The 18,537-nt window shown below is 45.8% G+C and overlaps 1 protein-coding gene across 1 annotated transcript in view; it reads left to right on the top strand.

The window, feature by feature from the left end:
• Window positions 1–18,537, top strand: part of LOC126106220 (rap1 GTPase-activating protein 1-like) — a 397,582-nt gene that overhangs the window by 358,137 nt on the left and 20,908 nt on the right. Inside the window, exon 4 of the mRNA XM_049912450.1 lies at window positions 15,499–15,638. Coding sequence (XP_049768407.1) covers window positions 15,499–15,638 — 140 coding nt within the window. The remainder of the gene's footprint in view (window positions 1–15,498; window positions 15,639–18,537) is intronic.

Genomic DNA, 18,537 nt, shown 5'->3' with positions numbered 1-18,537 from the left:
ACCCCCCCCCCCTCCCCCCTCGCTGTTCCACTCGCTGATCGTGCGAAGGAAAAATGACTATGTGAACGCCTCAGTACGAGCTCTAATTTCCCTTATCTTTGAATGGTGATCATTGCGCAATATGAAGGTTGGTGGTAATAATATCTGCTCTACATCCTCGGCGAAGATCGGATTTCGGAATTTAGTGGGCAGCCCCTTCCGTTTAGTGCGTCGTCTACCTGCAAGTGTGTCCCACTTCAAACTTCCTATGAGATTTGTAACGTTCTCGCGATGGCTGAATGTCCCAGTCACGAATCATGCCGCTCTTCTTTGGACCTTCTCAATCTCTTGAATCAGACGCAACTGGTGAAGATCCCATAGAGACGAAAAATACTCTAAGACTGTACGCAATTTCCTTTGTTGAAGAACTGCATACCTTCAGGATTCTACCAATAAACCGCAATCTAAAGTTCGCCTTGACCGTTACTTGTGTAATCTGATCATTCCATTTGAGATCATTTCGAACAGTCACACCTAGATACTTGACTGATGTTACCACTTCCAAAGACTGGGCATTTATTTTGTACTCGTACACTAATGGGGATTTTCGCATTGTTATATGCAGTAGGTTACACTTACTACTATTGAGAGATAACTGCCAGTCATTACACCACGAATTTATTTTCTGCAAATCCTCTTTGATTTGTTCACAACTTCCGTGTGATACTACTTTCCTGTCGACTACAGCATCATCGGCAAACATTCTAATGCCGCTGTCAATACCATCAACCAGATCGTGTATGTAAATCGTAAAAAGCGGCGGGCCTATTACACTGCAGTGGGTCACACCAGAAGTTACGCTTGTTTCTGTTGAAGTCACCCCATTCAGGACGACATACTGCTCTCTGTCTGTTAGAAAACATTCTGTCCAACCGCATATGTCATCGGATAGACCGTAAAAAAAGGTTCAAATGGCTCTGAGCACTATGCGACTTAACTTCTGAGGTCATCAGTCGCGTAGAACTAATTAAGCCTAAATAACCTAAGGACATCACACACATCCATGCCCAAGGCAGGATTCGATCCTGCGACCGTAGCGGTCGCTCGGCTCCAGATTGTAGTGCCTAGAACCGCAGGGCCACTCCGGCCGATAGACCGTAAGCATGCATGTTACTGCATATGAGAATTTAAATTTTCAAAAAACTGTCATTCTTCAGCATAATCTCCTTTAACATCAATAAACTTATCCAGCGCTGTTTTCGCAATGACTTTTTCCACCCCTGTAGTATCTGTGTGGATTTGCAGAGAAATATTCATCTACAGCTACCATCCATGAGAAATCCTTGGGTAATACAAGAGCTAATGAATTTTATTGTTGAAAGGATAAAATATAAAACTGCAGTAAATGAAGCAGGCAATAGAGAACACAACGCCTAAAAAATGTGATCGATAAGAAGTGCAAAATGGCTAACTAGGAATGGTTAGAGGACACATGTAAGGATGTAGAAGCTCATATCACTAGTAGTAAGATAGATGCTGCCTACAGGGAAATTAAAGAGACCTCTTGAGAAAAGAGAACCACATGTGTGAATATCAGGAGCTCAGATGGAAAACCAGTCCTAAGCAAAGAAGGGAAAGCAGAAAGGTGGAAGGAGTATATAGAGGATCTGTACAAGGACGATGTACTTGAGGACAATATTATGGAAATGGAAGAGGATGTAGATGCAAATGAGATGGGAGATATAATACTGCGTGAAGAGTTAGACAGAGCACTGAAAGACCTGAGTCGAAACAAGGCCGCTGTAGTAGACAGCATGACATTAGAACGCCTTTGGCAAGCCAGCCGTGAAAAAACTCTTCCCTCTGGTGAGCAAGATGCATGAGATAGGCGAAATACCGTCACGCTTCAAGAAGAGTATAATAATTCAAATTCCAAAGAAATATTATCAAATATCAGTTTAATAAATCACGGCTGCAAAAAATTAATATGAATGCTTTTCAGGAGAATAGAAAAAATGGTAGAAGCTGACCTCGGGAGAGATAAGTTTGGATTCCGAAGAAATGTAGGAACACGCGAGGCAATACTGACTCTACGACTTATCTTAGAAGACAGATTAGGAAAAGGTAAACCTACGGTTATAGCATTTGCAGACTTAGACAACGACGTATTTGACATAAATTGCTACTAAAAAATCATCCATAAAATACTTGAAAATGGCCTATGGATGAAATTGTATAATCGTACAGGAAATAAAGAGAATGTCAGCTGAAAGCTTCAAGAAATCTTTCAAAAAATTCATCGCAGCTGCGGACCCTACCGCATCGAAAATTATACCTTTTGACAATGTTGACTGGAATACTATCTTTGAAATTATAAAGGTGGCAGTACTGAAACATAGGAAGTGAAAGACTGTTTACGATCTGAACAGAAACCATGTGGCAGTTAAAAGAGTTGAGGGCCCGAAAAGCAGTTGAAGGGAATGGACAGTGTCTTGAAAGGAAGATGTAAGATGAACTTCAACAAAAGCAAAAGGAGAATAAAGTCCTTAAATGAGGCGATAATGAGGTAATTAGATTATGAAATGAGACAGCAGATCAGTTTTGCTATTTGGGCGGCAAAATAACTGATGGTGGTCGACGTTGGGAGGATTAAAAAGCTTTCTCTGCCTCGTGATGGCTGGGTGTTGTGTGCTGTCCTTAGGTTAGTTTGGTTTAAGTAGTTCTAAGTTCTGGGGGACTGATGACCATAGATGTTAAGTCCCATAGTGCTCAGAGCCATTTGAACCATTTTGATTAAAAAGCAGACTGGCAGCGTTTCTGAAGAAGAGAAATTTGTTAACATCGAGTATAGATTTAAATGTCAGGAAGTCTTTTCTGAAAGTATTTGTATGGAGCCATGTGTGGAAGTACTACATGGACGATAAACAGTTTAGACAAGAAGAGAGTAGAATATTTCTAAATGTGGTACTATAGAAGAATGCTGAAGAGTGGATGAGTAGATCACGAAACTAATGAGGAGATACGGAATAGAATGGGGAATTTGTGACAAGAATAAGGGATAGGTTGGTGGGACAGATCTGAGGCATCAAGAGATCACCAACTTAATACTGGAGGGAAGCGTGGGGGGTAAAAATCCCAGAGAGAGACCAAGAGATGACCACAGTAAGCAAATTGAGAAGGATGTAGTTTGCAGTAGTTACTCGGAGATGAAGAGACTTAGACAGTATAGAGTAGCATGGAGAACCGCATCAAACCAGTCTGTGGCCTGAAGACCACAACAAATAACACCACCTACCATCACTTCCCTGTTCGATAAAAACCCTAAGGAATGGGTAACACTATGAGTTACGTGACGAGATGTAAGACTAAGGGAGTCAAATACGGGGAACAGGATGGATGAGCCAACACTTAATAGCGAGATCCCTCAATGTTGCCATTATCATATACACTCCTGGAAATGGAAAAAAGAACACATTGACACCGGTGTGTCAGACCCACCATACTTGCTCCGGACACTGCGAGAGGGCTGTACAAGCAATGATCACACGCACGGCACAGCGGACACACCAGGAACCGCGGTGTTGGCCGTCGAACGGCGCTAGCTGCGCAGCATTTGTGCACCGCCGCCGTCAGTGTCAGCCAGTTTGCCGTGGCATACGGAGCTCCATCGCAGTCTTTAACACTGGTAGCATGCCGCGACAGCGTGGACGTGAACCGTATGTGCAGTTGACGGACTTTGAGCGAGGGCGTATAGTGGGCATGCGGGAGGCCGGGTGGACGTACCGCCGAATTGCTCAACACGTGGGGCGTGAGGTCTCCACAGTACATCGATGTTGTCGCCAGTGGTCGGCGGAAGGTGCACGTGCCCGTCGACCTGGGACCGGACCGCAGCGACGCACGGATGCACGCCAAGACCGTAGGATCTTACGCAGTGCCGTAGGGGACCGCACCGCCACTTCCCAGCAAATTAGGGACACTGTTGCTCCTGGGGTATCGGCGAGGACCATTCGCAACCGTCTCCATGAAGCTGGGCTACGGTCCCGCACACCGTTAGGCCGTCTTCCGCTCACGCCCCAACATCGTGCAGCCCGCCTCCAGTGGTGTCGCGACAGGCGTGAATGGAGGGACGAATGGAGACGTGTCGTCTTCAGCGATGAGAGTCGCTTCTGCCTTGGTGCCAATGATGGTCGTATGCGTGTTTGGCGCCGTGCAGGTGAGCGCCACAATCAGGACTGCATACGACCGAGGCACACAAGGCCAACACCCGGCATCATGGTGTGGGGAGCGATCTCCTACACTGGCCGTACACCACTGGTGATCGTCGAGGGGACACTGAATAGTGCACGGTACATCCAAACCGTCATCGAACCCATCGTTCTACCATTCCTAGACCGGCAAGGGAACTTGCTGTTCCAACAGGACAATGCACGTCCGCATGTATCCCGTGCCACCCAACGTGCTCTAGAAGGTGTAAGGCAACTACCCTGGCCAGCAAGATCTCCGGATCTGTCCCCCATTGAGCATGTTTGGGACTGGATGAAGCGTCGTCTCACGCGGTCTGCACGTCCAGCACGAACGCTGGTCCAACTGAGGCGCCAGGTGGAAATGGCATGGCAAGCCGTTCCACAGGACTACATCCAGCATCTCTACGATCGTCTCCATGGGAGAATAGCAGCCTGCATTGCTGCGAAAGGTGGATATACACTGTACTAGTGCCGACATTGTGCATGCTCTGTTGCCTGTGTCTATGTGCCTGTGGTTCTGTCAGTGTGATCATGTGATGTATCTGACCCCAGGAATGTGTCAATAAAGTTTCCCCTTCCTGGGACAATGAATTCACGGTGTTCTTATTTCAATTTCCAGGAGTGTAGTTTTGTGGACCGTAAACTGTCTTCATAAAAGAAGACTTTTTTGCATTGCAAACAAAGACGTTTTCTCGGACTTTTGCATCCATTAAATCCATTCTCCCTCTCGCCCCTCACCCACACCACCCCGATTCTTTAACGAACGAAAGTCCCATGCGTACAACAGCCTCAATAGCTCCGTCATAAGGACAGCTAGTTTTTGACGCATCTCAATGTTTCTGACGCCATATGGCCAAAACTAAGTGTATTACGGATAGAGCTGGTAGTAAAGAAGCAAGACATTAATACGTCATGCTGGACAGTGACATGTTATAGCAGCAACAGCGAACATGTACGTAGAAGTGCTGAGAAGTAATGCCTCCGAATTTAATAATGTGAATACTCTTAAACCTTTTTTAAAACTTAAAGCCTTTTAAATAAAATGAACGTTATTGGCATTTTATGTATTTACTGTTCATATCTACATATTTCGCCGAGCGAAGTGGCGCAGTGGTTAGCACACTGGACTCGGATTACGGAGGACGACGGTTCAAACCTACGTCAGGCCATCCTGACTTAGATTTTCCGAGATTTGCCTGAATCTCTTCAAGGAAATGACAGGATGGTTCCCTAATCCGATAGCACCGCTGACCTCACTGTTTGGTCCCCTACCCCACATCAACTAACAAACCAATCTACATGTTTGCAGCGCTCCGCCACAGAGGGCTAAGTTTGTAGCGTATAACATGGCGGAGAACAATGTAACTACACTCATGCTCATAAATTAAGGATAATTGCAGAATTTGGTGCCACACAACATGGCACTACACAAAACTTGCGCTAATAGCATAGGCACATAGGGAACACACACAACACAGACCTGTAAGTCCACGGTATTGGTGATAAGTTGAGAAAACCGTCCCGAAACGTGCTACAAAACGCCACTGTTTCCCGCGCATGTACCCCTACATCAATATGGGATATGATCACCATGCACACGTACACAGGCCGCACAACAGGTTGGCGTACACTGGATCAAGTGGTCGAGCAGCTGCTGGGGTATAGCCTCCCATTCTTGCACCAGTGTCTGTCGGAGCTCCTGAAGTGTCCTAGGGGTTTGAAGACGTGCAGCGATACGTCGACCGAGAGCATCCCAGACGTGTTCGATGGGGGTTAGGTCTGGAGAACAGGCAGGCCACTCCATTCGCCTGATATCTTCTGTTTCAAGGTACTCCTACACCATGGGAGCTCAGTGGGGCTGTGCGTTATCATCCATCAGGAGGAAGGTGGGACCCACTGCACCCCTGTAAAGGCGGACATACTGGTGCAAAATGACGTCCCGATACAACTGACCTGTTACAGTTCCTCTGTCAAAGACATTCAGGGTGTACGTCCACCAAACATAATCCCACGCCACACCATCAAACCACGACCTCTATACAGGTCGCTTTAAAGGACATTAAGGGGTTGGTATCTGGTTCCTCGTTCACGCCAGATGAAAACCCGGTGAGAATCACTGTTCAGACTATACCTGGACTCGTCCGTGAACATAACCTGTGACCGCTGTTCCAATGACCATGTACTGTGTTCTTGACACCAGGCTTTACGGGCTCTCCTGTGACTAGGGGTAAGTGTAATGCACCTTGCGGGTCTCTGGGCGAATAAACTATGTCTGTTCAGTCGCCTGTAGACTGTGTGTCTGGAGACAGCTGTTCCAGTGGCTGCAGTAAGGTCCCTAGCAAGGCTACCTACAGTACTCAGTGACCGTCTGCGGGCACTGGTGGTGAGATATCGGTCTTCTTGTGGTGTTGTACACTGTGGACGTCCCGTACTGTAGCGCCTGGACACGTTTCCTGTCTGCTGGAATCGTTGTGATAATCTTGAGATTACACTTTGTGGCACACGGAGGGCCCGTGCTACGACCTGCTATATTTGACCATGCTCCAGTCGCCCTAATATTCTATCCCTCAAACGTCATCAATATGTGTTCTTTGAGCCATTTTCAACATACAGTCACCGTTAGCACGTCTGGAAACGTCTGCACAGTTACTCGCTGCACCGTTCTCTGACATGCACCAACATACCTCTGCTTATGTGGACTGCTGCCAGCACCACCGTGCAACGACCGCAGGTCAAATGCACAACATGGTGACACCCCGAGGTGATTTAAACCGAAAACTGCCTACCAGAGCGTTGTTTCACCATGTATCAGAATTATCCTTAATTTATGAGCATGAGTGTATGTCGGTGGGCGTGAAGCAGCGTGCTGTAATTGAGTTTCGAATTCGAAGAGTTCGTTCACACTTAGAGCACCGTCTCCTTCAGCACAACAACACCAGAACACACACGAGCACTGCGACATCTGCAACAATCCAATGGCTTGGGCTCACTGTCATCGCTCCATAGAGTCCCAACTTGACCCCATCCGATCATCATCTCTTTCCAAAGCTTAAACAATGCCTTAGACGACTTCACTTTGATAGTGATGAAGCGGTGCAGGCTTAGGTGTGGTTGTGGCTCTGTCAACAAGCATTCTACACTCACAGCGTATAAACTGGGCTCTCATAGGGAGAAATGTCTTCGTCGCCAGAATGACTGCGTTGAATAAATACGTAGACATGAATAATAAATATGTAAACGGTTAATAAAGTTTGTTTTATTTTAAAAGCTTTAAGAGTTTTCACCTAAAAATTTCGGGTGCATTACTCTTCAGCACACCGTCGAAGTAAGTGCTAAACCTTTTTCCTATTATTTTGTGGAGGGTGTCAGAGTGAAAAGGATTCGAAAAGATTTGAAATTATATGCGAAGTTTGTTGAAAGTCGCTAAGTGCTCTCATTCTCAATCATTCTCAAATAAAGAATTAATATATTTTACGTAATTTGCACGTCCTTCGCACACTGCCTCTAGACATACACACATTTTCCAATTTCAATACTTGTCTTATTGTGTTAAATCATTTACCTGAGTTTCTACTTCATAATGAGTACATTGTACAGCCTTTTAAATTTTTAATTTCTGGCAATAATGGTTGAGGTTACGGATATGAAAGTAGCTAGGATGATTGCGGGTACTAGTAGATGGGAACAATGGCAGGAGGGTGTCTACAATGAGAAAATCAAAGAAAAACTGGGAATGAATTCTATAGATGTAGCAGTCAGGGCGAACAGGCTTAGATGGTGGGGTCATGTTACACGCATGGGAGAAGTAAGGTTACCCAAGAGACTCATGGATTCAGCAGTAGAGGGTAGGAGGAGTCGGGGCAGACCGAGGAGAAGGTACCTGGATTCGGTTAAGAATGATTTTGAAGTAATAGGTTTAACATCAGAAGAGGCACCAATGTTAGCACTGTATAGGGGATCATGGAGGAACTGTATAAGGGGGGCTATGCTCCAGACTGAACGCTGAAAGGCATACTCAGTCTTAAATGGTGATGATGATGATGATGATGATGATGATGGCAATAATCATTTGAAATAGTGGAAATCAAATTGTTGTTGCCCCTGCAAACTGTTAGTTATCAATCTGCAACTGAATTGTGCTCCCGTGAACACATTTCAGCCGTTTAGCAATGCATATAAGCGTACAGTAACACTCCCTAGTTAATGGTTCGCCTTTTTCAAGATTTCAATTAACTGAATTTCTTTCGCACCCCAAACTACAGGGAGTGAAGCGAGAATTTTCCACATGTCCCACAAAAAATTCAGCATTTTATCAACGAAACTGGTCGAGAAAATATGTTTGCACTAATAAACGTCTCTTGTATGTGTAATGAGTTTGAATATCGTATCACTTTAAAATCTTCCGTTTCACGGCACGCACAAATCGGACACAATCAGCTCTGATTCGTTTGCTCTGCACGGTGTAGGCAATGTTTCGGGTACTAATCGTCGTATTCCCTTATATCTGACGACGGAGGTCGTGTTCTTCAAAGTTGATGGTACAACGGGTCCGTTGAACGCAATAAGCCGTCATAACGGCGAACGTACCAGTTTCTCGCAACCGCTACGGTAGTCGGATGAAAATGCGTATGTGATGTCATAATTACAATAGGGACCGACAGCAGCGCCATCTCCACAGTTTTTGGGCGTACTGTGAAACACAAGATTTGAAAGTGATCTAATTTTCAGACATTTTATATCCACACATTACAATTCCGGAAGTCCGCCCCGGAAGCTGAGTGGTCAGGCTTCGATTCCCGGCTGGGTCGGAGATTTTCTCCGCTTCGCTCCGCTCTGAGACTGGGTGTTGTGTTGTCCTAATCATCATCGTTTCATCCCCATCGATGCGCAAGTTGCCGAAGTGGCGTCAAATCGAGAGACTTGCACCCGGCGAACGGTCTACCCGACGGGAGGCCCTAGTCACACGACATTTCCATTTTTTGCAATTCCGGATATGAGTTCCTTATCAGATCTTTATCAATAACGTCCCAGCAATAGTCCCGAAGAGCTTGCAACAGGAATTTTGGAAGACTCGGGGTAAATGCATGTAATTGTCGCCACCCTACCTACTGACCGCAGTCACAGCTCTGCAGAGCGAGCAGCAGCTGTGTCGCGGGTAGCGTGCGGGCGTCCGTCAGGGGCCTGCGAATACGCGCGCCTCTCGTTAGGCAAGTCCCAGCGCGGACGGGCAAACACCGTCTCCACCGCTGACAGCTGTCTGTTTACCGCGGCGCCCCCTTTCCTGGAAGGCCACACGTGGCACTAATCCGCTGCTCCTGGTCGTCCAAAAAAGGATAGAGAAGCATTCGCTCAACAGTCAAAATACAAATAACGAAGTATCACTGGATACCTCATTATACCTGTAGACACGAGACTGTTATCCGGTGCTAGCAGCGATACGCAGCTTCAAAGGGGAAAGGTGTTTTTGTGATCATGTACACAGCATTTTTCAGCGCAAGAGTATGCAAACATTATTAACGGCACAGAGAAAATATGCTGCATAATTTACATTACCTGGCAGTATTCGAATTACCAGAAATATTGCAACGCCCCCCGTGTGGGGGCTCAGAATTCGTTACCGGAGTCAGAGACTATCTCGATTGCGACACGCCGCTTACGACCCAAAGTTGATACACTTAACACAATGAGAATATGCTATCCGAAATTTAGCCCTAACATTGCTAACGTGGGGAATTGCTATCAAATCAGTTATTTCAATTAACAACTGATAATAAAAATAAAATTCAAAAAAAATAAAATGGTGATTTATTACAAAAGTTCGACTACGTATGCAGCAAAACCACCAGATTGACAGTAGAAATCTAGCATGACGGATTATTATTGAGCACAGGTATTATGTCCAGCGAACGATAACGGATTGAAGCAGTACTTTCCCTCGATGATGAGAATACACCCCACGTATATGAATTTTACTATGCAGTGATTGGTTGTTCAAATTAAATTAAAGAGAACCCCTCTCCGTAAGTGGAATCTAACGACATTGTGGCATCGGCGACCCTTATAAAATGGTAAACTCTCACCTAAAAAGCCGGCGCTGCACAGTATTTTCACTAGTCTCTTGTCGTCTCGATGCACGTCAAGACGTCGGTCAGCACGAGATCCGCTCCTGCCCAGAATCTGCAGATTGCTCTAAGTCGTCGAGACTGACAATAGCAGGATACTCTTCATCTCCATCATCCCAGTCAGTTGACATCTCATCAAGTAAGTGGTAATTCGATGGCTGAACTTTGTCCTCTTCTGGCCCGTAACAATCCACATATAACAATATCTACTATTAAATGTGCGATCAAATATCATATTTTATGGAAAATACGCACTAAAATGCAATAAAACAGCTACGTTGACGTTTTCTTCTTATGGGACGAGAGCGCTATGTTGGGCTTTCACATACTTGAGCATGCTCAAACTTGTTTCGACAGCATCTCACGAAGTCCTGTTCTCAACAAAAGGTACAAAAACGTACTTGTACCACCCTGCTGGCATCTCGTAGTAACTACATGGAACCACAAAGCAGTGTGACGTATCCTCTAGCAGTTAAAAAAATGGTTCAATGGCTCTGAGCACTATGGGACTTAATTTCTGAGGTCATCAGTCCCCTAGAACTACTTAAACCTAACTAACCTAAGGACATGACACACATCCATGCCCGAGGCAGGATTCGAACCTGCGACCGTAGCGGTCACGCGGTTCCAGACTGTAGCGCCTAGAACCGCTCGGCCACCCCGGCCGGCTCTAGCAGTTAATTATAGAAATTCGTCATAACGGGTATGCATACCAAACCTCTACACACTACTGCCGGGCTAACTCACCATAAACATGAACTGCGATCGAACAGTCCACGGGTGTACTGCCGGTCCATAGTGTCCAACGGGCACAATATTTCGGCGATCGGCCATGTCGCCGTCGTCAGGTCAGCGCACCTGACGATGGCGACGTGTCTGATCGCCGAAATATTGTGCCCGTTGGACACCATAGACCAGAAGTACACCCGTGGACTGTTAAAGCAAGAAATACGCCGGGAGAAGTTGAAGAATCACATGAATCGCTATATTTACTGCAGTGTTCTCTGCGATCAAATGTTGCGCTTCACCTTAGTGTTGAGCACGCTGTGGAGGTACTGCCTAGATCGCAGCTGCTGTGTTCGCTGACCTGGGCGCATACCGTCTTGGTTTGACGAATATTCAGGCAGCCTAGAGTACTATGATTGGCACGCTAACGCACCCGACCTTACTCTCGCAGTAAAAGTCTGGATCTATTTGTGACTTTGGGTGAAACGCAGCAATCACCATCACCGTAGTTCAGTAGCTCTACGGCAGTGGTCACAAACTTTTCTGTTTAAGAGCCAGTATTGACATGAGCGACACCTCAGGCCGAATAGCAAATGAGACGGGGGGGGGGGGGGGAGGGGGTTAGTAAAGTGGCCACTTAGCCACTCAGAGAGAAATTCAGTTTTCACGAAACTATAGTTACTGATAGTTTACCGCTTAATACATTTTGAATCAACAAAATCTCCATATTTATAAGATACTTTTAAGTGAAGAGAAAATAATATTTTAGATATATATTAGTAGTACATGCAACTGAAGGCCATGTTAGTTATTTCTGATTTCTGGGCACATTTTTCTAGGCATCTTCGTGCCCTAGTATCTGAAAGAATATCAGGCGACTGCCGCAGACCGTTTCCAGTTGGAATTCTATACTAGGCCAAATACAGCAGAGCAGAGACTGTTTTAAATAATATAAGTTAATTACTTCAGAATTCTCACAAAGGGATGGAATGGCGGATGACAGCTTTGGATATAAAAGCGTGTAAAAGTAAGTTTTATCTTTTGTATTATGCTTGTTTTTTCCAAGTAACTACCTCTTATTAGGATGAACATCTTGGTTGCCTTTCCGGGGGGAGGGGGGGGGGATTTGCATCTTGCAGGAGCCACAGGGTAAAGGGTACATCTCAGATTAATCCGTTGCGCAGAATAACAGAATAGCAGGTCAACCCTACGCTCACAATATATAAATCACTTAACTTACATCAGGCGACTAAAACAAAAACGTTTTTATTAAAAAAAATAGCGGGACAAGCTTCATCTTTCCAACAACGGAGACGTATGTTAGACCTACACTGAAGAGCCAAAGGATCTGCTACACCTGCCTAATATCCTGTAGGGCCCCCGCGACCACGCAGACGTACAGCAACGCGACGTGGCATGGACTCCACTAATGTCGGAAGTAGTGCTGGAGGGAACTGACACCATGAATTCTGCACGACTGTCCACAAATGCGTAAGACTACGAGGGGGTTGGCATCTCTTCTGAACAGCGCTTTGCAAGCCATTCCTTATATGTTCAATAATGTTCATGTCTGGGGAGTTTGGTAGGCAGCGGAAGTGTTTAAACTCAGAAGAGTGTTCCTGGAGTCACTCTGTAGCAGTCCTGAATGTGTGGGATGTCGCATTGTCATGCTGGAAATGTCCAAGTGCACAATTGACGTGAATGGGTGCAAGTGATCAGACAAGATACTTCAGTACATCTCACCTGTCAGAGTCGTATCTAGACGTACCAGGGGTCCCATGTTCCTCGAACTGCTCACACCCCACACCGTTACAGAGCCTCGACAAACTTGAACATCCCTCTGCTGATATGTAGGGTCCACATCTACATCTACATACATACTCCGCAATCCACCATACGGTGCGTGGCGGAGGGTGCCTCGTACGCCAACTAGCATCTTCTCTCCCTGTTCCACTACCAAACAGAACGAGGGAAAAATGACTGCCTATATGTCTCTGCACGAGCCCTAATCTCTCTTATCTTATCTTTGTGTTCTTTCCGTGAAATGTGAGTTGGCGGCAGTAAAACTGTACTGCAGTCAGCCTCAAATGCTGGTTCTCTAAATTTCCTCACTAGCGATTAACGAAAAGAACGCCTCCTTTCCTCTAGAGACTCCCACCCGAGTTCCTGAAGCATTTCCGTAACACTCGCGTGATGATCAAACCTACCAGTAACAAATCTAGCAGCCCGCCTCTGAATTGATTCTATGTCCTCCCTCAATCCGACATGATAGGGATCCCAAACGCTCGAGCAGTACTCAAGAATAGGTCGTATTAGTGTTTTATAAGCGGTCTCCTTTACAAATGAACCACATCTTCCCAAAATTCTACCAATGAACCGAAGACGACTATCCGCCTTCCCCACAACTGCCATTATATGTTTGTCCCACTTCATATCGCTCTGCAATGTTACGCTCAAATATTTAATCGACGTGACTGTGTCAAGCGCTACACTACTAATGGAGTATTCAGACGTTACAGGATTCTTTTTAATATTCATCTGCATTAATTTACATTTATGTATTTTTAGAGTTAGCTGTCATTCTTTACACCAATCACAAATCCTGTCCAAGTCATCTCGTATCCTCCTACAGTCACTCAACAACGACACCTTCCCGTACACCACAGCATCATCAACAAACAGCCGCACATTGCTATCCACCCTATCCAAAAGATCATTTATGTAGATAGAAAACAACAGCGGACCTACCACACTTCCCTGGGGCACTCCAGATGATACCCTCACCTCCGATGAACACTCACAATCGAGGACAACGTACTGGGTTCTATTACTTAAGAAGTCTTCGAGCCACTCACATACTTGGGAACCAATATGCTCGTACCTTAGTTAGGACTCTGCAATGGGGCACCGAGTCAAACGCTTTCCGGAAGGGTCCATGGATTCATGAGGTTGCCTCCATACCTGTATACGTCCATCCGCTCGATACAATTTGAAACGAGACTCGTCCGACTTGGCAAAATCTTTTCAATCATCAACAGTCCAATGTCAATGTTGACGGCCCTAGGCGAGGCGTAAAGCTTTATGTCGTGCAGTCATCAAGGGAACACGAGTGAGCCTTTGGCTCCTAAAGCCCATATCGATTATGTTTCGTTTAATGGTTCGCGCACTGACACTTGTTGATGGCGCAGCTTTGAAATCTGCAGTAATTTGCGAAAGGGCTGCACTTCTGTCACATCGAACGATTATCTTCAGTCCCGTTCTTGCAGGATCTTTCTCCAGCCGCAGCGATGTGATGTTTTACCGGCTTCCTGACATTCATTATACACTCGTGAAGTGTCGTACGGGAAAATCGCTATCTCGGAGATGCTGTGTCTCATCGCTCTTGCGCCGACTATAACACCACCTTCAAGCTCACTTAAACCTTGATAATCTGCCACTGTAGCATCACTAACCGATTAGTCCGCCGCTCGTGGTCCCGCGGTAGCGTTCTCGCTTCCCGAGCACGGGGTCCCGGGTTCGATTCCCGGCGGGGTCAGGGATTTTCACCTGCCTCGAGATGACTGGGTGTTTGTGTTGTCCTCATCATTTCATCATCATCCAGGAAAGTGGCGAAATTGGACTGAGCAAAGATTCGGTAATTGTACGGGCGCTGATAACCACGCAGTTGAGCGGCCCACGAACCAAACATCATCATCATCATCACTAACCGATCTAACAATCCTCCAGACACTTGCTGTCTTATGTAGGCGTTGCCGACTGCAACGCCATCTCCTGCCTGTTTACATATCTCTGTATTTGAATACGCATACCTATTCTAGTTTCTTTGGCGCTAGTATATTCCGACCACTTCTTGGCAGGGAGTAGCGATGTTCAGGGCAAAAATTATGCAATGACCGCTTTTTCCATCATGGGCCCACCTCTACCTTACCATATTAAGGCCGTTATAAGGCTGTAGGCAGTGCTACACGGTATAAAGGTGATCTCAACTCGCGCCGTCTAATTTTCTGTATGTTGTGCAGCATACGATGTTACAGCCGAAAGCATGAGCTGGTTTCACGTTAAGAAACACCTGACGACATTTTTTTACAGCCAGAAAGGTCATGAATAAAAACAGAACTTCGATCGAGAAGGACATGTAATAGTGATATGTTACCTGCAAGACCGGCCGGGGTGGCCGAGCGGTTCTAGGCGCTACAGTCGGGAACCGCGCGACAGCTGCGGTCGCAGGTTCGAGTCCTGCCTCGGGCATGTATGTGTGTTAGGTTAGCTAGGTTTAAGTAGTTCTAAGTTCCAGGGGACTGATGACCTTAGAAGTTAAGTCCCATAGTGCTCAGAGCCATTTGAACCATTACCTGCAAGCAAATCGCCTCTTTATATTCGTCTTGACGGCCAGTATTTGAGACCACTCGTGTCTTGTTGGTTCGCAGGATTCGACAAGTACAAGGGCGGCCTGGACACGGTGCACGACCTGACCGGCCTGTACTCGGTCTACACGAACTGGAGGAGCATCGAGATCATGTTCCACGTCTCCACGCTGCTGCCCTACGAGAAGCACGACCCCCAGAAGGTGAGCCTGCTGCAGCTGACTGCCTCTTTAACTCTCGTTCTCCAAATCACATTTTTCGCCTTCCTTTTCCGTCATCCTCTGATATTCCTCTTCCCTGTTCTTCAGCTGACATCCTCTCTACCGTCGTCTTGCTCCTCATACGCCACCTATCCTCCATTCCCCTGTTCATCGTCTTCATCCTCCTCAATCTTTTCATTCTCTTCACCCCCTCTTCATCCTTCTTCGCATTTTCATCTCACTCATCCTTTCCATCCTCCTTCCCATTTTCACCCTCTTCTTTCTCATCATCCATTTCATCATTTTTTTATCTTAATTTACCGTGAAACCATCTTGGTCCTCACTACAAGTCCAATTTAGTTACACCCTGTATGCACTGAATCCAATACGTTCGTCATCCTACTTGCACTATTCATGTTCCTCGCCTTCTTCATCCATCCTCTTCAACTTCCTTCTCCTTTTCAACTATACTTCCTCATCCTTCTCCGTTCTTTTATTCTCAAACCTCCTCCCCTTCTCTGCACATTCCTCTTCTTCTCTGTTTCTTCCTTTTAATTCCCCAGCTCTTCTTCCATTCACTTTCTTGTACCTGTACCTCCCTCCTTTCTTTTCTAGTCTGTTTTACCTTCTTCCATCTGCGTCCCTCATTTCCCAGTTCTGTCTACCCTTAACAGTGTTTTTGTTTTCATTATCTCCTGTGTGCCCCTTTGTCTGCAACGCTATACAAAGAAATAGTTTATCCAGTTCTACAACCCCAAATTTGGAATAAGCTGTCGTATATCCTGTGCCAACTGCCATAGTTTTGATTTTCTATGATACTTGTGCACTTGTATGTTGGAGTGGTACCTTCATCCAAGGTTACCGCTCATTATTGCCTCACTGTTGTCCAAAGTATCGGTAGGGCCAAATGTGGCGCACTCCAACATGTGCGATGGCCACTCCCGATGGAGGTTCAAGTCCTCCCTCGGTCATGGGTGTGTGTGTTGTTCTTAGCACAAGTTAGTTTAGGTAGTGTGTAAGTCTAGGGACAGAAGACCTAAGCTGTTTGGCCCCTTTGGAATTCACACACATTTTTCAACATGTGCGAGAAGCAGCGCATCCATTTCACAAAGAAATTGTACAAGAGACAGAAGCATGTTATAACACCATGGCAGTTCCATTATAAACTTACGGTCCTGATATGTGGACCATAGTCAAATAGTCAACCTGTGCAAACGAAATTCATGTAGAAAACTATAGAAAATGTTTCTCCCACAAGACATCCCAGACAGGAACGTAAGTCAAGAGGGCGGGAAATCTGGTTGGTTACAACGTAGACCACGAATAGGAGAAGGATAAATTCCTAAAGTAATAAAAATATGCCGACCTGTTGCGAAAAGAGAAGTAGGCAAACACGCCAGTTATGAAGCAACCGACGGAGCACGATCTGTCTGGAAATCCAATACTTGATTGAAGATAGTTGCATTCCAAGTCTCCACCACACATTAATTAATTAGAAATCGTTTTAGTTTCATCCCCGTATCGTGTGGGTACCCATCTCTTAGGTTTAACTTCAGGCGTGGCAGACACTGAAGGTTGTCTTACTTTCTGGCGAATATCGCAGGTTGTGTGGTTGTGGTCGATGAACGTGCCGTTCCTGACGTTTCGTCCAGGGATCATTGGACGTCGTCAGAGATGGTCGTGATATCAATGAGTCTTGCCGACTCATTCTCATTCTTTTCATTGGCAAGAGTGTAGCGAATGAGGAGCACCTCTGCCCTCTGGCTACGCCCAACGCCGCTCTGGACGAAATGTCAGTAAAAGAAAAAGTTCAAGGACCACGATAGATTCATCGGCAACTAAGGCACTCTCACATGAGACTCACTTCCTTCAGGATTGTTTCTTGTTCGCTTTCTGTCAACAGGAATGCGGGATGACATATGTGATGGTATAAGCTGGGAGTGTCTGTTCCTGGCCTCACATGCGATGTTACATGTTAGTATTTGCATTACAGTGTGTATAGTGCTGTTTCTGAGCTGTGTTGGTGCCTTCGGATTCCATCACCTTTGGAATCCAGCGGACCGAGGTCTGCTTAATAATGCTCTAGTGCAATTGTTTTCCAGCCTGTACTTTCAGACTGTGCTTTGTCACACGAAAGATAAACTCAACACTCTCGATATAGCAGGAATTGATTAAAGGCCAAAGACGCTCAACCAGGAACACATAAAGAGAAGACAAGACTGTATTTCATTTCTATAATCACTCCCTAATTCAAACACAGTACCGTTTTGCCCTCTTGAACTCCTAAACTAACCGTTTACATTCAGATAACTGTACCACAAACTGATCTTTGAGGGTGAGACTCCAGTGCCGATAGAGCAAGCTAATGGTTGTACAACTTATGACTAATGTTACATACCCTGCCCTTGGACCCATTGATGACAAAGTCTTAGACGTCCACCGATCATGAGGTCCGGGAACAACTGTCATTTTCTGATGTTTCGCGTCTTTAGACAGGCTCGCAAGTGTCAGCCAGTCAGGATCCGGTACCTCTCTCCACGCTAAGTTATAATTTATATTTTTATGTTAACAGTGACTTTGTAACCATAATAAATTCCCCAGATGACATAATGGACGATAGGCACCCTTTGCCTGTACAGGGTGTAATTAAATTCCCTTTACATACTTTGAGGACTTGTAGTGAGAACCAATACTGTTACATTTAACATAGGAAGTCACGTCCCACTGGCCGCAACATAGCACAACACGCGTTGCTCTCTGACACCTGCTGCTTCTCGCCTGTGTCCACCTACAAGGAGGACTCGACGTGACGATCATCGACTTCAACACAGATGCTGTATCCCCGTACCAAATTTCGGCACACGAGATCACTTGTCCCTGGTAATCCAGCATCGGCCGTAGC

This window comes from Schistocerca cancellata, chromosome 10, assembly GCF_023864275.1.
Source record: "Schistocerca cancellata isolate TAMUIC-IGC-003103 chromosome 10, iqSchCanc2.1, whole genome shotgun sequence".
Classification (NCBI taxonomy): domain Eukaryota; kingdom Metazoa; phylum Arthropoda; class Insecta; order Orthoptera; family Acrididae; genus Schistocerca; species Schistocerca cancellata.
This window is presented reverse-complemented; position numbering and strand designations above follow the sequence as displayed.